Source organism: Serinus canaria, chromosome 17 (genome assembly GCF_022539315.1).
Source record: "Serinus canaria isolate serCan28SL12 chromosome 17, serCan2020, whole genome shotgun sequence".
In the NCBI taxonomy this organism is placed as follows: domain Eukaryota; kingdom Metazoa; phylum Chordata; class Aves; order Passeriformes; family Fringillidae; genus Serinus; species Serinus canaria.
Window position 1 is genome coordinate 3,937,678 of NC_066330.1, and position 23,755 is coordinate 3,961,432.

Consider the following 23,755-nt stretch of genomic DNA (forward strand, 5'->3'; position numbering starts at 1 on the left):
GCAATTAAGGAATGCTCTGATCTCAGCAAGCTTCCAAAGTCTCCAGGAAGAGAAAGAAGAAAAGCTTCTACTTCTAAGTCAGTTTTTTTATTTTTACTGTTATTTTTAAGGACCCAACACCACATGAACAACCCTTTCATTGCTTTTACTGCAGAAAGGAGGGAGATTTTCCTGCAGTAACTATCTCTCACAAACAAGGAAACATTAGGAAACCTGAAGACTTTCTATCCTGGTTGCCCTCACGTTGGAACTCTTTCTCTTGGAAGTTGCCACCAACATCAAGGCTGCATTTCTGAACTCAGCACCAAGCTGGAGAGAGAAAATTCTGTGAAAGCAGCAGAGTCTGGGCTAATTTTGATATTTTTTTGTCACTGGCAGCCAGTTTTAGACAAGCCAAAGCAAGGCAGCCATGTCTCAGTCCAATGACAACTTTGTGATACCAAGGGATATAAATGCAGCCTTATATCTTGTACAGGTTAAAATTGAGTTTATGAACTCCTGGAATTCAGAGTTTCTGAGAAATTGGACAGAATTTCAGAATTTCTGTAAAATACATAATTCCTGTAAAACATGGGCAGGATTTTTGTGCCAGCTGTGCTCTCATTTAGGGATCTCATTGGATCTGGGACTAATCCCAGAGTAAGGCTTTACTCAGAGCTCATGTGGCAAAATTTCCCATGCAGAAAAGCCCCAGCAGAACAGGAATTGTGCTGCTTTTGCTTGGAATCTCCAGGCTGAAGGAAGACAAGTGCATCAGTCTGTAGCAAATATAATACAGTTTTGGTGATTAAAACTGACAAGGAATATTGCAAATTGAATGGAGACTGGTTTGTCATTACCAGAAGGATTAGAAAGTGTGATCTTCATTAAAACATCAGTGGATTTACTGCTGTTTGCCTTGGAACAAGATATTTGCTCAGAATTTTCTAGTGAGTAAATTTAGTGAGTGCAGGGCAATTTAAGAGGGGGGAACTGAATCCTGCCATGGTTTATTCTGCAGGAAAGATGTGGGAATGATCCCTGGTGTCTGACACAGGCACTGGACCCAGTTCTGTGGGCTTGGATCACCTGCAGTCACATAAATGTGTTAATCACTATCACCTAAATTGGCCTCCTCTGGCTCAGGTGTAAGTGGTGACCCAGGGCTTTTATGCTTTGCAAGGTTCCTATTTTCTGTCCCTAAACCCATTATGTTTGCAAAATTCCATATTACAGAATGCTGTCCTTTGAAATACACTTTGTGAAAGATTTTTATCTACTCCTCAGAGGATTTAAACATTACCCTTTCCTTCCAGGTATCTCTTAGCTCAGTGGGGCACGGCCATGCTTTGATAAAAATAATTCTTAAAGAATTGTGCTCTGCCATTCTTTGGACATAATGCTGATTAATATCCCACTGATATTCACTGAGTGAACAATCCTGTTCTGTTGAGAGACTGACCAAAGGTCAAGGTACAGAAGGTTAAAAGAGTAATGGTTTCATTTAACCTTCTGGTAAAAGCTGCTACTTCTGTGAACATAATTTAAGCTGATTTTCAGGACAAGTCTGTAGAAAAGGTTCCTCCTCACATACTTGCAGTGAAATCAAAGGATTCATATTGCCCATGAATGTGCCCCAAAGTTAAACAGATACAAAATAAAGCAATAATGTCTTTTTTCAACCCCTTGAGTCCTGTGCACTCTTTGGTTTTACCTTTTTTTTAAAATACTTTTCAGGAAGACACTGAACTGTCAAAGCTAAGTGGTGCAGGGTGTGGAGAACTTGCCATATTTGTATAAAGTTTTCTTTCTCCTTTTGAAAGTGCAGTTTTCTGCACATCTCTAACCTCCATGGATGCACAGGTTTAACTGGCACAGGAGCAAATCCTGAGCTTTCATTCCACCAGCCAAAATAGAATTTACATTGGAAACTTGCTGCCTTTTTTTGTTAGAAATATTACTGCCAGTCCATTACACTGAATTCAGATTTTTATTAACTTTCTGTGAATAAATTGCTGGCATGCATTTTACTTTGTGATTATTAAAGAACTCAGTGTACTCCAGTTTGGTAATTAGAATCACAGAATCGTGAAGGTTGGAAAAGATTTTTAAAATCATCAAATCCAACCTTCCACCCAGCACCACTGTGATGTTCACCACTAAACCATGTCCCCAAGTGCCACATCCACACATTTTTGAGCACTTTGAGCACTTTCCTGGACAGCCTGTTCCAATGCCTGACCACATTTTCCATGAAGAATTTTTTTCCTACTCTCTAAACTTCCTTTGGCTCAACTTGAGATCATTTCCTCTGCTTCTTACAGCAAGTGGGTGTTGCTCAGAAAAATCTTGTGATCAAACACAGCCAACCCAGGGGTGGCAGGAGAAATGATTGGACATCATGACCTGGGAAGTGGAGGAATTAATTCAGTTCTTACTTCTCTGTGCCTGCACATTTGCATCTCAAACCTGGGGATTTTGATCAGCACAGCTTCCCAGCTGCCCTGTCTGCAAAAGCTTGAGAGGAGCTTCCTTGGGTTTATTAAACATCACCTTGTTTCACTGCTAAGGGCAGGAGAGCTCCAGCATCAGGCTGGATATTTGGGTTTAGTTCTTGTCTGGTAGGATTTCTTTTCTCCTGTGGTTCCTAAGTTTCTCCTGGTGGTGTCTTCCTTCACCCCATCCCTACCTGACCCTGCTCTGGATCTCAACTGTTGTTTTACCTTGTTGATGGTTTGTCTATATTTGCTTTAACCAGATGCCCCTCTTTGCATGCAGCACTGGGACTCATCCCCTCTCTCCTATCAACAATAATTAGCCTTGTAAGACTAATGGAAGAAATCGTGTCTAATTACCCTGTTGAAGGCCCAATTATGTTATTAACATTTGTGGGCTATAAGCTAATGATGAGGAGAGCCTCTCATTTGCATAGCATTAAGTTAATTGAGCTGGAAGCTATGGGGTGGATGGCAGTGATGAGAGCAGGATTCTGTTACAGAATGGATAATGATGACCAGAGCAGGACAATTCACCTGACAGGTTTATTAATTAACAGCTATCTGATTACCTCAAAGAAATGGCAAGTGGCAGTGCTTCTGAAGGAAGCTGCAGTATTTTTTTTAATGAAAGGTGCTCTATCACTGTGGATTTCTGGGGTGATTTATGGTCATGGCAGTGTAAGCTCTTTCCTGGAAGCCAACACAAAAAGCTGTTCTGGTTTCCTCCCTGCTCTTAAAAAAATATTCTGCAAAGGGCTGATATTTGTGAATATTCCTCATTCTTACAAGGTGCACAGAGTCTGTGTGCTGCTGAGTTTGTGTGGTTGTCTGAACTGTGCATTTGGAAAGTTCTTAATTGTTGGGTCACCTGGAAGCTTTGCCCTCAGAAGAACCAGAGGATTTGATTTTGTAAAAAGTCTTTTTCATTATGGTGTTAGGCAGGATTCTGTGTATATTAGTGGGGAAATAATATAAACATTCAGCTTCTCACATTTTCCTCCTTTGTGCAAGCTGCAAGTGGAGATGAGTGCCCTTTCCTTCAGTTTATTTCAGGTACAAACAGCTGTGCATAGTGGGTGGGCCTTTTAAGGAACAGGAGTCTTCATTTAAAACAGTTCTAAGAAAAATCCATCTTTTGCTTTTTTGTTAAACATCAGATTCTGTCTGATTAATTCCAAACACATTGTAATTCACACCAGGTTCAGACAGAGCCTTGTTTGAACTAGAGTATCTTTGAGGGGAGAAATCACTCTGTTTAAAAGTTGCCTGTGCAATCAGTCCAAGAGTGAGTAACTTCCTCTGCAGTTACTCATTATTAGACTCCCACACCTCAGTCATGAATGGATCTGAATGTCAAATATAGTTCCCAGTCAGCAGATCTTTTCTATTTTCTTCATCTACTCTGAAGAGCCCATTATTAAATCCCATGAGCTCCAGACCTTACCTAGTGACTGAAATCCTCAGTTCATCCTCAAAATACCTTTGACCAGACACATCTCAGGAAAAAAGAGAACACTGCAGATTTTACCCTTTCAGATAATGACTTTTGATCCATTTAAGTGGCCTGGTGATTAGTGTGTCAATAGTAATAGACATGTGAAGAGCAGAAACTTACAGATAAATTGTATTCACTGTTATTTTCATAGAATCATAAAATATCCTGAGCTGGAAGGGACCCACAGGGATCAGGGATCTCAACTCCTGACCCTGCACAGGCATTCCAATGATCCCACCATGTCCTTGCTGTCCCAATTCTCCTGGAGCTCTGGGGCTCTGCCCATTCCCTGGGCCACCCTCTGGGGTAGAGCCTTTTCCTAATTCCCACCTAAACCTCCCCTGGCACAGCTCCAGCCATTCCCAAGGATTTACATGCAAAAGTTTTCCCTGTATTTTGCATCTGGCATTTGTTGGGCACCAAGGAGCTGAGAACATTGATCTGATGCTGGTAGAGAGGCCAGAATTTCAGTTCAGTTGCTACATAGAGACATTGACAAATCACCACAGGCACTGCTGGTCAACAGGAGAAGAGAAGAAAAATGAAAAATCAGAGATGAAGGAAGAAATCGGGGGGAACAGCTCCTGATCTGAGCTGTTCAGTGGTCCAGTTTCAGCTTCAGAGCTGGCAGGAAGAGCAGATTCCAGGGCATTGAGGGTTGGTTGTTGCATGGAGCTGAGCTCTCGTGGTCACCTGTGTGATGTGGAGCAAGGCAGAAGCATCTGTGTGACATTTCCTCCCTCTCCTCCCAGCCTGTGCTGATTCAGAGTCTGTGGTTGTGTGGAAATCACTGGGAGAGGTTGTTCAGGACAGCCAGCACAATGAATAAAAGCCTTTAATGGAATTTAAACCCTCCATCCTCCTCGTCCTCATTAGCTTCCTGTAATCACCAGCCCACACAGTCAGTGTGGATAGAAATATCTTTACCATATAAATTAGATTTTCTGCAAGGTGTTCTGTGGTTCACCACGGTGCCTGGCTGTGTGGAATAGACAAACACAGATCTGATAGAGCAGGAATTATGTATTTAATTCAGAGTTCTGTATAGAGTGCTCATAAAAGCTTGATCATGATAGAGGGGCCAATAAACATTTGGAAACATAAATATTTCTGTAGGAAATGGCTTTGTGAAGCATTTAGTTGTTGAGTAATAAGAACAACAGAGAATCAGAGTCACAGAAGCCTCTAGGTACTGATCTGATGGGTTATATATGTTGCAATGATAATCATGGTGAGGGAGAATTTTTATGGGACCAGTAGCAACAAATACATCAAGTCCTGCCAATTTACTAATGAATTCATTTTTCTTGTGCTTGCCCCACTTGTTATCCCTGCTGTTCAGAATTCAGCTTTAAACCTGAAAAGCAATGGATGGCACCTTGGAGTGCTGAGCTGCTCCTCTGAGTTTGTGTGAGCTGAGTGTTTGAGTCTTGGGCCATTTCTGGAACATCCATTACTTGTGTATTTAGGCATCAGTCCAGCCAGACAACACAGGGACAGGTATTTTAGGAAAGCACACATCAAAAAGTGTTTTAAATGGCCAAATTGTAGGACAAAACATTCTGGCAACACAGCTGGTGCTCTGTCAGCCTGTGGACTAGAAAATAAGAAGAGAACCTGTAGGAAAAATCAAAGCAACCTAGGAATAGCTAAGCAGGTTAGAAAGGATGTTTTGGCTGCAAGGATTTTTAGGGCTGCAGAGAAAAATTGAATAAGATTAAAAAATGTTTGTCCATCCTGTCTGACAGATGTGGGGGAAGATGGAATCATTTGTTACTTCTCTGTTTTCCCTCTGCAAACAGCAGCAGCAATGAGCTGGCAGGCACAGTGAAATGCAGTTAGCAAAAGTAATGGGAGTTGAAAGTTTGACCTTTTGTGATGGAAATTTGATATGAAAAAAGGGTCTTTTGATAATTTCTCTATCCAATCAGATGTGGGAGATGTCTTGATCCTGTTTCCTTATTTGCATGCTGACTGATCTCATTTGAAAACCCAATCATTCAGAAATATTGGGACGTCAACAGAAATGTTACAAACAAGAAGTTGTTTTATCTGAAAGGTCTGCAGGATGTCATCTCTTGTTTTTCACTCCAGTGGCCTGATCTCTTCTTCATGATTCCATGTTTTTATTGGCAGGATAAGTTGAACATATTGAAATGCAAATAGCCCTTTCCACATTGAACTGAAATATAGGAGTTTTTTTCTGTATGATTGATTGTATCCAGGGCACTTCAAAAGACACAAAGAAAATACTTTCTGCAGTGCCTCTGATTCCTTGACATTGCCAAGTTCTGACGTTTCCTGTTAGCAATCATTGGCACAGAGTGATTCCTGAGCCTGCTCTCACCTCTGCTTTTCTCCCATGGAATACCCACAGTGCTGCTCACTGTTCCTGGGACACAGCCCGAGCTCGGTTTTCTGCACAAACACTTCTTTTATTACCAACCAACACTTTCTGTCGCTGTCCCAGGTGCTGAATGTCAGAAACGTAACGGAATGGATTTTACCAAATTGCAGATGTATTTAATCCTACAATGGGTACTTCAGAGCACCCCAGGATCACATCTAGTGTGTAAAACTGTCCCCGTGATTATCTGGAAATTCAGATTTCACTGCCCACCTAGGTGAGTTTAGGATCAACTTTATCTCCCAGACAATTTAACCTTTCTATTTTCTGGAGCAGGCAATCCAATTTCCATTTTACTCAGCCTCCCAGTGGGTTGATGACAAGTTTTCCTGCTGTGTCACTGGTGTCATTATCCCTTATTTTGGAGCCTACCTGTTAAACTAAGCCAAAGTTTTGCATCACTTAACCCAGAAACTGGGGACAAACTATCAATATATGGTTGTTCTGAATAAAGGGAATTATTTAAGACTTTTTTAAAATTATTATTTGCATGCTTTTTAACATTAGTGTCAAGCTAAATGAGAAATCTTTTTTCTTTAGTACCCCGATTTTTTTCCCACCCAAACTGCCCTGAGCTGATCTGAGTGCTGCCCTGGGAAATGGATGTGCAGCTCCTTTCTGGGGTCACTTCGGTTTGCTCTGCTTTTTAGAAAATAGTAACTATTCACTGAATGTAGGTCTCTTGCTGAACACCTGCTTGCAAAGTCATCCTGATTTCTGGTGGAGGGCTCTCCATAGGGATTGCTTTCCAAACCCAAATCCTGAATGGAACAGGTGCAGGGAAAGGAATGAGAAGTTGCTGAGCTGGTGTTTGTACAACACTTTGGAATGGAAAGCTCCAAATTAGACAGGTCAGGATTTACCACAGAGTCCCTCAGGTGGGTGACAAAACACCTTGCCAGGGACACGTGGAGGTCTGCAGTCTTCATCACTGAGTTAAGGAAATTCTGTATTCACCCAGCTTGTTTTTTACTTAATAGAGTCCAGGGTCTAACCACAAAACAGTGCCTGTGTGAGATGTTTATCTGATGGTACCTAATTTCTTCAGCAATACCCCTGGATGTGGGCTGGGGATTTCACTGCTGGAGGAACGTGCCTGTTTTGACTGAGGAGTAACTTGACTGATAGGCCCCTTCAAATCCAGAGAATCTGTTTCATCAAACCCTGTGGCCTGTCAGCTGTGGGGGAATGCTTTGTGAAACAGCAGGAACAGCAAATTCCCCCATTCCTTGTGCAGCAAACTGGAGTTGTTGGGATGAGCAGCTCGCTCGACTCAGCAGCTCTCGGAATTAGACACCGAGCATTCTCCTGGCTGGGAAATCAGCCTCCTTCATCTCTCGTGTGTTTTAGAATATCAAACCAGCTCAGTTTAAACATGATGTGTTATTCTTGATAACCACAGCAATCTAGCTCTTCCTTGCTGGGTTTTTTTAATGCACTTTCCTCTCCACCTTCCTCATTCACTCCTCAGTATTAGAAAAACAAAAAGCAGCTCAGCGCACCAATATTTTCTCCACGGTGAAGTCAGCATAGAATATTAGTGTCCAAAAAGTTGTAAAACAAAAGACTATCATATGTTGCACCTTTTAATCATGTAATTGCTGAGTGACATTTAACTCTGAGGCTTTAAGTTACTCCTTTTCAGCCAGCCTTCTCCTCGTGCCCCTCTCGTCCCTCCCTCCTCCCAGAGCAACCTGCTTTTGCAGAGTAGTGCTTTAACTACACTGAAGTTTGGCTGGGCTTCTACATATTACAGCAGCAACACGAAAGCAAACAATTGAAGTATTTGAGAACAATGAAATATGTATGGCTATCTGTGACAGCCCTATAAAGCAGAGCAATTAGCCGCGTAATCCGAGAAAGCCAAAGCGCCCGGCAGCCCACGGTTCCCTATTAGTTAAATGCTTTTTGTACGTCCTCATCCCATCAAATCAACTAACACTTCCTTTAATTGGTTCATGAATTATACAGCTCGGGCTGCATTATAATTTAATCACCAGTAAACATTCCTGGGGCCTGCTGTAAAGTGTATAGCTCTCATTAATTCCTTAATTTCAGCAGATGGAAGGGGAGATCGGATGAACGGTGGCAGTACAGAGCGCCTTGGGCAATGGAAGAAGGAAAAAAAGGTGGGGGGCCGTTTAGATTTTTTAAGGGCTGTCAGAAACTCAATCTGTGAGCTGTCAGCAGCCTGGACCCGCTCCCCCCCTGCCTCCCCCTGCCTTCACCCCACCTACTGCTGCAAGTGACTGACGGATTCATATGGAGCCTTGTCAAGCCGTCTTTAAACATCAAGCCAGCGGGTAAACCAAGCCCAATGTAAATTAATTCTTGTCTTACGGGCCCCCCTTTCTCTGTCCCCATGAATATTTCATGGCGGGCAGCATAAATATTAATTCTAATAGCTCTGCACAGTGGTTATTATTTCTGTTTTATGACAAATATTCATAAAATATTCAGGACCCTTTTTTAGAACATTTACACACTTGATTGTGAAATTTTCCAGCTTCCTGGGGACACAGTAAACATATTGGGGTTCTCTTGATGGACTTTTTTCTCTCTTAATTAATACTACGCCACATTAATATTTAATCAGATTTAGTTTTCCTTTCCCCACAAGTGAACCCTATTACATTTGAGGATTTATTTGACAGTATTTAAACAGGGAATTTTTATTCCCTATTATGAAATTGGTTTCCTTTGACACATATATAAAATGACACATTATAATCCATTCTTTTATTCCCTCCCCTTGCCCCCAAATCATACACTTCCTCAGTGTCAGTCCTTTTATTTATTTTTACATACCAAATATCTTACTAACGACAAAAGTTAGTGTTTAAATGTTGGGGGTGGGGGTTAAACATCATTTTCTCTAAATTTGATGCAGTTTATTTAATAAGGAAGAAGAGTATAGGTTTTACCCTTGTTAGGAGCAGGAGGTGCTGGTGCCAAGCTGCAGACAGGTAGCAAAGGCATCAGTCCTGAGATGAGTTTGCTGGTGCTTAACCCTGGAGTTGTTGCTCTGCTCCAGATTTGCTTTGCAGAATCTAATTATTGCAGGGTTGCAGGGATCTAAGGAAACAGGCCTGCTTTGGGGGCAGAGGGTTCAGGTTCCTGACCTCGGGCCTCTGGGGCTGCAGAGGCTGTGGATTATCTGAGAAGGGGTTTGATTAACCTCGTGCAGGGCAGAAATGGTGCCAGCCACACTTCTCTAAAGCACTGCTGGCTGCCATCTTATTCTGTGATTCATAAAGCACCGCTGGAATGAACTCCAGGGGGAATGCAAAGATGCTGGAATAACAGCTGAGAGTGAAGAGGAGGCAAAGAATAGAAATGAGGAGAGAAATGTAAAGCAGTTCTGAATGCAGGTATTAATGCATCCAAGCCACTGATTGCACACAGAAAGAGTTAATGTTGCCTCCTCCAAAGAAGGTTTAAAAATGCATTGAAGCCACTCCTACAAGCACATTTGCTCTCTCTCAGAGTGCTCTGTAATGTTTGCACAGCCCCAAGTCCTGCAGACCATGGAAGGGCTCTGGGGTTCCTTGCTGCTGTGAATCCATGGAGCTGCTTTGCTTTGTCCCAGCTCCAGGCCCAGTTCATTGCCTGTTCCCCCTGTGTGAGCTGGTGTGGCACCTGCTGAGCCACCAGGCTGCTGGGGTGGACCCTGTCACCTCAGCTCATCCAGCTGGGGGGTGGAAAACATCTACCAGAGCCATAACTCTGCTCTGCTGGTGAGGGGAAGGAACATCTGCAGCCACAAAGGGTGTTGTTCATCTCAGTCCCCTGGCCAGCAGCCATGTCCTGGGAATAGTGCCCCACTGAGCTGCCTTTTGGAGTTATTGCACAGAAATGCATCCATTTGAAAAGATCCAGGGTCTGGAAACAGCTTGTCATGCCATGAATCTTTGTAAGAGCTCAATGAGCAAAACACTTGTGCTGATTAACCTGTGTTTTTGTGTTTATGCAGTGCATTTTCCCTTATGGCTGAAACCTAGAGGGTGAAATTACTTCCTGAAATAGAATCAAGCATCTTTCATCAGAAGATATCCCAGAGTTTGAAAGAAATCAGTGAATAAAACCTCCCAACAGCTCCTTCCATAAATAAGAGATAAGGATCATTTTATCCATTGCAGAGACATGCAGGAGGAGTATTTAGGGTAGGGGATAAACTGTGATTCATGTTGAGTCAGGGGTGCAGCCTCAGCAGAGCCTTTGTGGTCTGGTTACCCATGGGCAAAACACCTGGTGGGAGCTGCACTGAGCCCTGAGCAAGCCCTGGGAGAAGGGAGATGGGATCTGTGTAGCCAGTTTTCATTTTTAAGAGGGGAATGGGGCATGCAGAATGTGATTGTGGAAATATAACACGCTTGGCATCCTGTGTCTGGGCCATGGTGCTTGAGAAGGGGCTTAGCCAAGGTTTCATTCAGGTTCAAAGTGTATTTCTGCCATAGGGCAGGGGATGTTCTTTGGGGGAATTGGTTGATCCAAGTCAGTATCTCTGGCTGGAAAGTCAACAAAGTTAAAATGGTCAGGGTTTTATCTGGAATTACCTGGATTCAAATCTGAACCTCCTTGGACCTGTCAAGTTGGACCACTAACTCAATTTGTCTCATTGTTGTGATCACTCACTGGTGCTACCCAAGGAAAAGACCTTCTTGCAATGCTGATCATTTCTGTACCCTGACCACAGCTGCCATCCAGCTCCTTCTGCTTCTAAAATCCAGAAGTTTGTACAGTTTTGTGCATTTTTGAAACTTTTAAAAGCTAATAACATGGTCAGTGTTACCAATGAGAGTCTTAGAGTTTACCCAGATCCAGGGCAGTTTCCAGAGATGGTTTTGTCTCTCTGCCATCATTCCATGATGCCTCCAAGGCTTTTCCATGCATTTCTGAGAACTCTGTGATTTCCTTCCCCACCTGCTTTGGCTGCTTTGTGAACCAAAGGGAGGAGTTTGTGTTTGTGCCATGGATCCCACAAGGATTGTACCTGTGGTGGCCTTTTAGGACCTTCTGCATCCTCACATTTCAACCTCAGCTCTTTCTCCCCTTTATATTTCAGTTACAGAACTTGTGGCCATTGCACTGCCAGAACAGCATCCTCCAGGAGAGCTGTTTTCCATGGGGAATTGTTCCACAGCATCAGGAGCACTGTTGATATCTCCATTTGGAGTAAGATGTTCTGTGCCTCATGAAAGGCACAATTATGTGTAGCCTTGACTTTGACATTTTCTATTTGTCTGCCTGGAAAAGGAGATAATTTTTTGTCCCTTCCTCTCTCTTTCTTTCACTCTCTCCTTCCTGTTCTTTTTGCTCTGTTTAGCTGAGGGTCTGTCAAAGTTCTGCCAGCAAAGTTTTCTGTAACTTTGACATCACACAGGCATCTGATCTTCACTTTTTTTTCCTTTTTTTCTTTTTTTTTAAAGCAGACTGATGTGGAACGTTGTAAACTGCCAGGAGCACTTGCTAATTTAGTACTTAATGACAGTCACAGAGAGTGTTTTTCTTGCCCCTGGAGAGGTTTTAGACACAGCTGGGGTAGATTTGCCACTATCAATTATGCACAATTTTAAACAAGAATTGGCCAGCAGGGGCCTCTTTTTTTTGCAGAGTGCAGAGCATGAAGAATGGGAATATGGCAGCTGGTACCTGCCTGAGACAGAGAAGATATATAGGAGTCAAGAAAATAAGGGAAAGATTAATAACTTACTATTTTTAAAGTTGCAGCTTCAACTCAAAAGTTTAAAAGCTGCATTAAAAGTGGCCCAGTATTGGCTGGTGGTGTATTTTTGGTTTAATTTAAGCATCCTAACTTGTTGCAGAGCTTGACCTGGCCCTGGTATAGCCACAAGCAAGTCAGTAGTCTCTGTTTTTAAAAGCCAGGTAGGGATCAGGATCCTGTCTCAGATCTTCTGTTGTGTTGTATTTACACCCTTAAATGAAAACAAGTATGGATTTGATTTGATGGTATGATCTGATTTCACAGACAATAGTTCTGTAAAAAGGGTTTGGGCTTTGGGCTCCACTCCCCCAGGGTCACAATGGGAAATGCCAAGGATGAGAATGTGACCTAAGTAAATAGCTCAGGTCTAGAACAGCCAACATCTGGCTCCATCTAGGTCAGCCTCATGAAGCAGCTGTGCTTAAATGCCAGGACCTGGCTGCCAGGCAGAGCTGCAGCTCTCTGGAGATGTGAAGGCAGCTGGCAGGGCAGGGGAGCCATCCTGGAAAGGGACTGTCCTTAGCAGGAGCATTCCTTATTCCCTAGCACAGGACTCCAGGATTCAGGCACACCTGCTTCTCTTACAGCAGCACTCCAATGTTTCCCCTCCAGGTGCTGGAAGCCAGTGTGGTTACATCCAGAAAGAAGGAAAACCACCACCAAATAAATTCTTGTGAGGACAGCACTGAGCACTGCCAGTTGTTAATAACTTGGATTAAGGGGGTTGGTTGCCATCTGGAACAAATGCAGCTCAGGATTAGCTGAATGCTGCTGTGTAGGTCACAAATCCTTCACTTATGGTGTGGTTGGGACACATTTTTCCAAAAATCCTGTCTCACAATCCAGGTGAAATAACACCTCTGCCACCCCTGCTCTTCCCTCTCCTCCCCCATTTGCCAGGGGAAGCATCAGGATGCCCTGGTGACCTCCAGGCTCTGAGATGACACTGCCTGAATAGCCAGAAGTGGCTGGAATACTCTTCTGGAATGCCAGATGGCTGCTAGGAAAACAGAGTTACATTCCAGCTGCTAGGGCTGGAATACATTTCATCACCATCCAAAGGCAGCAAGTTCTCATTTGACTGGGTACACAGTGAAGGTGTCATCATCATTATTAATTTGTTGGAATTTAATCTCTCTAATGTATCTGGAAGCTGCACTGGATTGGATAAATGATGTCAAGTGCAGTGAGGAAGAGCAGGATTCTGACACACGGATTTTTTTGTGCCTTTTAACATTTGTGTTCACGGTTTTATCATCTATAAAAGCTGACAGGACTGGACCTTTTCCCACATATCCCTCTCCTGGGAGATGGAACAAAGGAGAGAGGACAGAGCTGTGCTTAGGAATCTCTGGTTTCACTCACTGGGAGTCAGGGGGGACATTTATCCTCAGAGACCTCAGAGGCTGCACCAAGTTTCCCCCACAGTCTCCAGCTGGATGCCAGCGATTTTTTGGTTGCCCACAGGTGGATTCTGGCCCTGTGGCACAGGAGTGAGGATTCCTGGTGGCCCTGTGGCCAGCCCTCCCCTCCCCTCAGTGCTGAGTGACACCACTCCCCTGCTGCAGCTGTGCTGGATGCTAATCCAGCAGGGTAATGTTGTGTCCTTTGATACCAGGCTGTGTTTCCTCTCCTCCCTGTCTACCAGTTCTGATGACATCTGTTTCATATTTCCCCTTGATAGGAGCTGTGACATTACAACATCCAAAGCCTGGCTGATTCCTAAAGTGAGCTTTACAGGGGATGCATTTAGGTGAGGAAACCACACCTGCTGTGTGGAAGGGGCCAAGCTCTGCTTGGAGAGGAACCCAGAACTTGCAGGGATTTGTTCCAGTTGCTGCTGGATCAAGGTCACAGGTGCAGCCCTCTGTGTTATGAGGATTTCCAAGAGAAATCCTTCAAATGTGTTACCTGGGCAGTTGGAGGGTCAGCTTTGTTATGTGAGCAGAGTCCCAGGAGCCTGAGCAAGGGACAGAGGCCAAATGTTGCTCACAAGCTCCTTGAGGAGCTGCAGGAGATGGATCAGGTAGCCAAGGGTAACACTTCCCAGCCTGCATCCGTGGAAATAGGCTTTACTCCAGTGAGTAAACCTCCTGGGGCTGCCTAATAGACTGTGTGGGGTATGTGTCTCCTTCCAAATGGTAATAAAGCTTTCTAATTGGAAGTATTTTAAGTCTAGACTGTAGTTCTGTCAGTGCTTTTCCCCTTCATGTTTTTTTTTTCCCCTGCTTCTGAACAATTTTCAGCTGACAGCCCTGGGGAGTGTTGTTTTCTCTCATCTGTGGGAGATGTGTGGAGTGGCAGGGTGAGGCATCCCACCTTGCACTGGAAGGACCCTTGGACTGGGAGTTTGTGCTGCTGCACAGTGAATCCTGTGTGTGCTGTTACACAATGCATGTGGGGGAGAAAGAAATCCATATTAGCAGGGATGTCTGCACCCTCCCACATCTCCCCCTAACTCCTCTTTAATGGTGACACCAGGCTGGATAATAAGCAGCATCTTGTTTGGAAAAGAAGGGAGTCTCAGACAAGGCTTTCAGAGTTCATTTTGTTGGCAGCTTTTTAAGTGGAGTTTTTTAGGCTCTTCTGTTTCAAATCCCATAATACTTTTTGTGTTCCTAACTATGAATTACGACAAGCTTTCTTGATATGCCAGGTTATAATCCTTCAGTGGGTTTGTTTAGCTCAGGATATAATAGGAAGCTCTATCAATTATCATGACTGTATAAATGTTGTTCCTCTCTACTAGAATATTCATCTTGAGACACATCATCAGATGTTACCTGTTGTGACAATCACGTTTTTGTGCCATTGTTGGGCAACAGAAACAAAGAAAAACAAAATGTTAAGAGTGTAAGGGATAAAAGAGTGTTGAAACTGTTGTTCTTTTCCTGTCTTTGGAATCTCCAAGATCTTGAATGTTTTATTCCTGGCTGTTATTTTGTTACCACAGTGTGAATAGAAGTCATTATCTGTAAACATTTGAAAAGAGAGATGATTTTCATAACTTTAAATCCTACAAAGGATTCTAGTAATCTGCTATGTGCATGCCAAGGTAAAGCTCAGCCTTTCATCTGGTCTGATCCCACCCAGTCAGTGTAAAATGTTCCTTTGGTGAATGTCTAAACCACGCAGTATCTCCTGTGAGAAGCAGACAAAAATGAAAACAGGAAGCCTGGCCTTGAAGGCAGCAGCAGGAGAAGGTGTGTTGTAAAGAAAGATGTATTTACAGCCTTCAGCTTGTGCTTCACTGGGAAAAATGATATTCATAGGTTCAAAGGAGCCTTATATTTTATTTTGTTCTGAGCTAATTGTTAAATGTGATCTTTGTGCAGATCTGCCCCAGTCTCCAGGAGCAGGGGGACAGGGGATTCATGTCTGCACTTTGTCAAAAATTTTCTGCTGAGGAGTTTTGGAGCACAAATATAAAATTAACAGGAGCACTGTAATGAACCAAATAGACAAGGAATCGATGTGGGATGGGCACAGCAGTTCATATGCAGCAGTGGGATGTGTCTGGGTGCATGTGGGGCTTGTTGTTTTCTGGTTCTGCATCCTTCATCCACGTCAGGGAGTTTGTGTTGGCCCTGTGAAATGGGTTGGCAGGTCCTGCTCCAGCCCCCAGTGGTGAAAAGCTGTTCCTGGTGTGGGACCCAGCCCAGTGACACCGTGGGGCTGCTCAATGGGAATTGCAGATTCTGATCTTCAATGAAGCATTCAGCATTAATATTTCCTTTTAGCAGAGTCACCAGCAAGGCCCAGCTGTGCTGAGCTGCTCCCCTGGCAGTGCTGCTGGAGGGGACAGGGAGCTGTCAGCAGCATCAGGGGGCTTGTGCTCTGTCCTAGCACTCATCCTGCTCTGAAGGATGCAGGGCAGCAGTGGGAGAGCAGAGGATTCACTCTGGGGGGAGACAGGGGCAAAAGGAGTGGAAGTGGACTGAAAGAGCAGCAGGAAAATCCCTCTCATGGGCACTGGAGAAATGCATAATTCTGGCAGACAAGCTCTTTCTCTGTCCTTGACAGGAACAGCAGAGGTTTTTAGTTACCTTTGGGGTCATGTCATCGTGATTCTGTCTGCTGGGTGGGTTGGGAAGTGGATCTGGAGTAGTTCAGAGGGAAGTGCTGGGGTGCTGAGCAGGCTGGGACTGACTGAGAGAGGCTCCAGCTGCAATTCCCCCAGCCTGAGCTGTCAGAGCACCCAGCACACACAGCCCTGTGCCAGGGAGCTCCTGCCCTGCTGAGCCTGCAGACCAAACACATGAGGAGAGGCTGTGCAGAAATCCTGTGCTCAGGTTTGTGACTCTGCAGGTTTGGGGGGACTGCCACTGCTCTTTGGTGAGGATTAACTCCCACTCTGAAGGTCACAAGTGTCACTATGATATTTTCTGAAAAAAACCCTTTGCCAGGATTTTTCTCCTGAGAAGCTGAGAGGCCTCAGAAAGGAAATGTAAACAATAATTATCTGCTGCTGTGGAATGCAACAGGTGCATCTTGGATTGGTCCATGTTGGTTGTTTCTAATTAATGGCCACTCACAGTCAGCTGGTTTGGACTCTCTGAGAGTCACAAGATTTTATTATTCATTCCTTTCTATCCCTTTCAAACCTTCTGATGAAATCCTTTCTTCTATTCTTTTAGTAAGTTTTAATATATCCTTTTCTTTTCATATAATATATATCATAAAATAATAAACCAGCCTTCTGAAACATGGAGTCAAAATTCTCATCCTGGGACCCCTGTGAACAGCAGCAGACACAGGTGCAGTTCTCAGGATGTTAATTCCTTTAATTGTGCTCTCCACAGGGTGTTCTTCTTCAATCTGCCCTACGAGTCCATCATGGAGCGCCTGGCCCAGCGGAGGACTGATCCTGTCACGGGGGAGAGGTGAGCACTCCTGCCTCATGTCTAACATTTTTCTCACTGCCACGGAGATGAAAGCACCAAATAGGCTCCTTAGCAATCTAAGGAGCTCAGGAATGCACTACTCCTGCTTAGGGATTCCTTAAAAGAAGAGGTAAAACTTTCATAGCTCCTGAAGCACCAGCCCACCTTGCTGCTGCAGCAGCTCCTCAGAGCAGGGGGGTTTAAATTCTGGTGCCTGAAATCCACAGCAGCAAATTGCTCAGCTCTGACATTTTAATGGTGACTCAATTGGTTGGGAAAATAATGCTGAGGGAGGATGTCTGAAAGCTAGCCTAAATGCAGATGGTTTCCAAACATTCCCATGGGAATTCTGAAGGTTTCCCAGCTGGGGAAAATGGAAAACTTGCTGCATTTTACTTCCCCAGGCTCCTGTGATGGTCCTGTGTGCTGGGAGGTGTTGATGTGTTTCCTGCTCAGTAGAACAAACTCATTTGAGTCACTGTAAGGTTGGTTCCTCTCACTGGTGTCACACCCCTTGTCTCACCAGTGACCTTCAGCATTCCTGCCTTCTCCACCCTTCATTTCCAGGGAACAAGTCACAAATAAATTAAATCTTCCCAAATACCTGCTGGAGCTGGCATGTGTTCACAACTTCACTTGTGGCCTGGCTTTATGATCCCCCACACATAAATATTAAACCTTTATTTTGCTTTTCTAAAGGCTGAGAGCATCCTATTGCATCAAAGACAAATCCTGAACCCTGCAAGATTAAGGCCATAAGGAGTGGATTTGTCCCAAAGTGATGGATGATTATCCAGACATCTCACTCGAGGTGCAGCATTAACTTGTGACAGCAGCAGTGATTTGCTGTAACTGCTCTCTTTGCTTTAGTAATGAGCAATGTGGTTGTTCAGCAGAAAGGAGCAGGCTGAAGCAAATCATCCCCACATCTTTGCATTTCTTATCATTAGGATTAGGCTGTTCAGTATCTGCTCCACTTCACACGCTTCCCTCTCCCACACTCTGGGGTTTATTCCTCACAAATTCTCTGTGAATTGAATTCTTTTAGGTGCTGGGTCTAATCCTTGGTGTATGTAAATCCTGTCCCCTCAGGGCAGGGGGTGGCCTTCAGCTGGGCCCTAAATGATTCCCATGTGGAAGAACTCTGTGTCCACATGGTTGGGTGCAGCTCTGCAGAGACACAGGCTCTGCTCTCTCCTTGGTTTTGCATCTATCCCAAAATATCCCAAATTTCAGGAAATTCATCTGTACAGGAAGAGGGAAAAGCTGGTTTTGTGTTAGGACAGAGGAGATATTTAATCACAGTTAGGATTACCAATTCTAACAGGGAATTGAAACACTTGGTTGCAAAGGAACTCTCAGAGGTTGTTGGGAGCCTCTGGCAATGCAGGAACTTCATCAGAATTCCTTTGGTGTCAGCTGAGCTGGGCTGTGGCACTGCTACAGGACTCTGAGGATGAAAATCCTCTTTCCTGCTGAAGTAACTGAGGGAAGCCACAACTGTGAATTGAGGCAAGCCAAATTCTGGCAGTTGGGACATCAAAAATAACCAAAACCTATCTCAGGTGAATTAACCTCTCTTTACCTTCTGCTGCTACATTAAGATGTTAGCAATTAAATACCTGAGAGCCTTAAACACAGTTTAAGTGACAGATCCCAGCAATGCTGGACACAGGGCTGTGTTTATCTTTAAGGTTAGGTTTTTTTTAGATCTTTTTTAGATCCATTTTTAAAGACAGGAGTCAAAGATTCCAAGTGAAAGATCTGGAAATACTTCTGAACCCAGAGCACTGGGTAACGCAATAGAAATTTCTCCTTGTGTGGAGCAGATGAACACTACCAATGTTCCCTCCAGAGAAACCCTTGGCCTTTGAGGATCCAAGATTCTTGAGGGCAGAAATGACAGATTATCTGCCCTGAGATTTCCAATCTTTGTTGTAAAACCCCAGCCTGGAGCAGAAAGAGGCCAAGGGACTGTGATAGGTGAGAGCATGGAGTACCTGCAGAGGTGGCTGCTGTGTCCTCAGGCTGAGCTGAAACTGTGGCATTTCTTCTCCCCTGCAGATACCACACCACATTCAGACCAGCTCCCACTCCAGAGATCCAGGCCAGGCTCAGACAGAACCCCAAGGACGAGGAAGAAAATATTGAGAAGCGCCTGAACATCTATTACAGCAATGTCAAGGGCCTGGAGGACTTTTACCAAGATGCCTTTTATGTCAATGCTGACCAAGACCCTTATGTTATCTTTGAGTTCATAGAAAGCTGTATCATTAAGCCCCTTCCATGTAAAAAACATTAGAAGTTTATAATTTAAAGGGAGGATTTGTGGAAGAGTTGATTTTAAATTTTTCCCTGCAATATTTGCAGTCTGGTTGCTGAAGTGGCAGGTAATCATCAGCAGGGAGGGGGAATTCAGCCAAGCTGTGCTAAATCTGAAGCTCACCAAGGCTGAGTGAAGTTCAGAGGGTAAGAAATTGGGCTTCAAGGGGAAGTTTTTTGGCTTTTGTTTCATGATGCAAGATAGGAAACACTGTGGCTGAGGAAATCCTGTGTTTAATTTGAATATTTTTTCTGTTTCTGAATAGTAGTTTTGTCTTCACTGTGTAAGACCCATGAAGCCAATTTGGAGTATTAAAGCTGTTAGAGGAGTTTGTGTCTTAATTCTCCACCAAAGCCACCCAGGCACTGTCCCTGCAAGCAAACCCTAAAGCAAAGAGGAAAACAAAACTCCCAGCTCTGCAGTGAACTTTCTCCACAGTGTTTGAGGTCGGGGGCAAAGGTTTTAACTCCCCTGTTAACTCAGATTGTTTAAAAAGTGCTGACAAACCCTCTGCAGATGCAGTGGCCACCCCCATTCTGCAGGGCAGGATACCCAGAGCCATGGGAAACTGATTGCAGCTCCATCACTTGCAGAACCCAATCAAGGACATAACGAGCTGCAGGAGCAGGTGGGTCCCTAAATTCTCTTTTCCTGGGCTAACAGCTCCCAGCCTGTGGCTGCTGTGCCTGAGCTGTGCCTGGGCATGTTGGTGCCCAGAGTTTCTTTTTTGTTTCCTTCTCTGGCTGGGTATGGCAGCAATGAAAAGTTTTTACCTGGAAAATCTCTGCTGAAAGCCTGCTGGCTGTCTCAGACTCTGGCTGGGGAAATGCACATCCTTAAGGGGAGTGATCTGTGCTGTGGTAGAGAACTAGGTTGGATGCCTCTGTTCTGTTTCTTCCCTGTGTGTTTGTGAATTCCCCCTGCCAGGGCATGGAAAGGAGCTTCAGGTTCCTCCTGAAATCCTCAGGGAAGGTGCAGGCAGAGAGAAGAAGCTTTTGGCTTTAGGTGACTCCTCTGCTCCTGTTGCTGTCAAGATTTGAGTCTCTGTTGTTGTCTTTGGCAGTGAGTGTCTAGATCTATGTGGAGAAATGAAAAATGTACAGGCCAAATTTCCTTCTTGCTCATGTAGAGTGACTTCAGGTGGAAAGACCCAGTTGTCCAGGTGGCAATGGGGATATTGTGTGAGAATTTAAAGTCAGGACCTTCGATACTTTTGGGAGGGGAGGGCTGTTGATGGATGGGAATTGGACTCTCTGGCCTTGAAGGCAGCTCTGAAAGTCTCAGAATAAATATCTAAGAAAGCTAAATCCAAGCAATCTGAGTCCCTGGTTCCTCTTGAGCTGAGAAATTCCAGCCTGCAGCACCAGGCTGAGGCAGAGGCTGCTCCCAGGCACAGGGGCCAGCCAAAACCCTTGTGTTCAGCTGGGCAAGGACATCTTTAACAGCCCTACCTGTTACAAATGTGCTGGTTGGTGACTGCTTGGGCAGCTGGGTTTTCTGCCATTGCTATGAAGATGTGCTGCAGCATTCATGCATAATTGGGAGCCCTTCTATTAATAATACATGGGAAGCTCATCTTGCTAATATCACCTTCATCTGAGCGTTCCTACTAAATATTTTGATAGATGAAATGGGTAGAGAGTGTATTTAAATACTGTTTGTACTGCAGCTAGGGTACAAAAGGGACAGTGCATCTTTAATTAGACAGGTACATCTGCTTAATTAATTTAGCTGTAAAGCCCTTTTTCCTCTTCATTCTTTCATCTGTATGCGGATGCTATATTAGTTCCGCTCCGCTGGTTCCATAGAAACTGAGAAAAAGAGCTCAGTCTCATTGAGATGCACTTGGCATGTCTGGGTAGGAGTCTCAGGTCAGTGGTCAACCCCCAAGGGTTTGCAGCAGGCCTGAAGTGCAGAACGTCAGGGTTAGCAGAACATGCTAATACTCATGTAGAACTCTCCCTCAGAAACAACTAAAACAATTGACATTCATTTAATTACTGTAAACGAAACAGCCCCTGCATGACTTTGCATAGTAAAGCCTGTTAATACCAAAAAGGTTCAGTGGGTGGAAGGAGGAATTAGGCTTTTATAATTGGAATGCAACACTTGAAAACCAATTTGGTAACTAGGCGTGATTTTATTAGCATCTTATTCTGGCAAAACAAATGTTGAGCAATGAGAAAAACAAGGTGAAGAGGAGGTGGTAGGAACACAGCAGGGATCAGACTTTACTGATTGCACAGCTTTGCCCAGGTCTGGAATGGACATCTTCCATCACCCTGCCTCCCAGAGACACTTTGTGAAGAGGGAGCCTGGAGCTTGTGCTGTAAGTTTTAATAAGTTATGCTGTTAATTATTTAGTTGGTTTGTCCAATTGTTCCACAAAGTTTGGTGTCCACCAGCTCTGGACAGCAGGTCCTTCAGTGGTGGAAGGGCACTTGAACACCCCCAGGCAGGAGATCCCTCCTCCAGCAGCACCTCTGCAGGGACCCCCTGTAGCTCTCCAAGGATTTCCCTGCTCTCACCTTTCCCTGTGAGGCTTGGATGCTGCTCAGGGAATGGAGTTAACCCCAACCTGCTCTGTGGTGAGGGCTCTGAGGAGCAGGGATGGCTCGTCCTCCTCCTCTCTCCCAAGGAATATTTAAGGTTTTTATGTATGCACTGACAACCACAGTATTTCCTCTCTGGAAATATTCATTAGGATTGAGAGGATGAGGAAACACCAAAGGAAAGGGTGACTGAATGATGAAGTCCCAGAGCCCTAAGTGAACTGAGGTCCCTCACCACCAATCCCAGGGCAGGCGGTGTAATTTGGAGACACAGGACTGAGTCCCTGTGACCCCAAACTCCCTCCTAAGTTCTGAGAATGGCACCTAGCACCAAGACACTCTACAGTCCAGAGCTGCTCCACTTATCCATCCATCTTGGATTAGCCAAGGGGGATGATTTCTTCATCCCAGTGGAGGAGGGATTAACTCCCAGTGTGATACCAGTATGAGCAGCAAATCTTAAATGCTGTCAGAAGCTCCTCACTGAGGAAAATTACACTTAAACTCTGGACAAACAGGATCTCTACCTCTTAATTCTCAGCTGCAAGTATCATAATCCTTTAAAAAAACGCAAAAAAGAGGATCAGGAACTCTCAGGAACCCTCAGTCTCTGCTGGAATATTGCTCTCCCTCTGGAGATGAGGCTCCTTGAACACCCAGTGTTCACCACCAAATGGTGAAGCAGTTGACATCTTCCAACTATTCATTTGTTTGAAGTATCCTGCAAAACTTGAGCAAAAACTTTTGGAGATAACTCCAATTCTGTGGGATTTGTTCTTTGCACAGTTCAGCTGATGTCTCAAAACAGACTGGGCCTTGATAAGAAATGTGTTATTTTGAGGAGGCAAATCTGATAATGGCAAAATAACACAAGGGTCTGGCAGCAGGCACTCGTTCCTTGCTCCCCTTCCCTGTGAGGTGACAGCAAGGTTTGATTAGGACAAGAGCAGGACCAACCCCTGTGTGCCCCTCACAAATCTGAGGCATAAAAAAAATCCTGGAGCAGCCCCAGTGCTCACTGGGCAGCCAAACCCACTCAGGTCAGCGCCAGGGGTTAAATGTTACTGAGTGAGGTGGGCTCTGCTATTCTGGCTAAAAATGCACTTAGGGACAAGTGCTGGTTTACACAAAAATGAAATCCCAATTTCTCTCTACCTGTTGTGAACAGGTCAGGGTGAAGAGTGAAAGCTTTTTGCTAAAGGATCTCCACTGGAAGGCAAAGACAAGATTGTTGGCTTTAAAATTCCATTTTCCCAGAAGTCTGAAACCAGGTTAAGTAAACTGGCAATGGCAGACTGAGTGCTTTGAAAGGCAGGGAAAATAAACATAAATGCTGCAATGTTAATGTGAGGTGTGCTAGAGCTTCTCCATGGCAAAGCATTAAAACAAGTCCAGGGAAATTCAAGAAAACTGCCAGAAATTATCAGCAGGAACTGATCTAATTTGTTATCATGTGAACCTTTGGGTCAGCCAGACAAACATTTCAGCAGCTCAGGATATTTTTATGGCCAAAGAAGTGTTCTTTGACTTTTTCTGAAAGCACTGGGACAGGGTTCTGCAGGGCTCCCTCCCCTTCTCCACAGGCAGGAGAATTTCTGAACTGGAACATTTACTGAGCTGTCACAGCTGCCAGGGCAAGGACTTGCAGCTTCCATTTAAAAAGCCTTCTCAACCACCACAAATAAACCCCTACTCAGCTCCTCTGAAAATGGATGTTCTGTTCCCCCAGGCCCCACCAGCACTGGGAAGTTTTGTCCCAGGTACCAGAGCTGCCCCCAAACTCACACACATTGGGTATCAAGGTTACTCCTTGTTTTACTGGATACCAACACGAGCTACACTTCCCTTCTCTGCAGACACACTGAAGTAATTCCAATTTTCAATGCACAGCAA

General features: G+C 44.4%; 1 protein-coding gene across 4 annotated transcripts in view; it reads left to right on the forward strand.

Annotated features, from left to right (window-relative positions):
- Positions 1 to 20,617, forward strand: part of AK8 (adenylate kinase 8) — a 69,380-nt gene extending 48,763 nt beyond the window's left edge. For 3 of the 4 annotated variants that reach the window (XM_050981088.1, XM_050981089.1, XM_009093599.4), the window contains 2 exons: positions 16,907 to 16,987; positions 19,052 to 20,617. In XM_050981088.1, the coding sequence (XP_050837045.1) occupies positions 16,907 to 16,987; positions 19,052 to 19,289 (319 nt within the window). In that variant the 3' untranslated portion in view covers positions 19,290 to 20,617. The remainder of the gene's footprint in view (positions 1 to 16,906; positions 16,988 to 19,051) is intronic. The other variant, XM_050981090.1, reaches the window with a different exon arrangement.
- Positions 20,618 to 23,755: the final 3,138 nt, after the last annotated feature.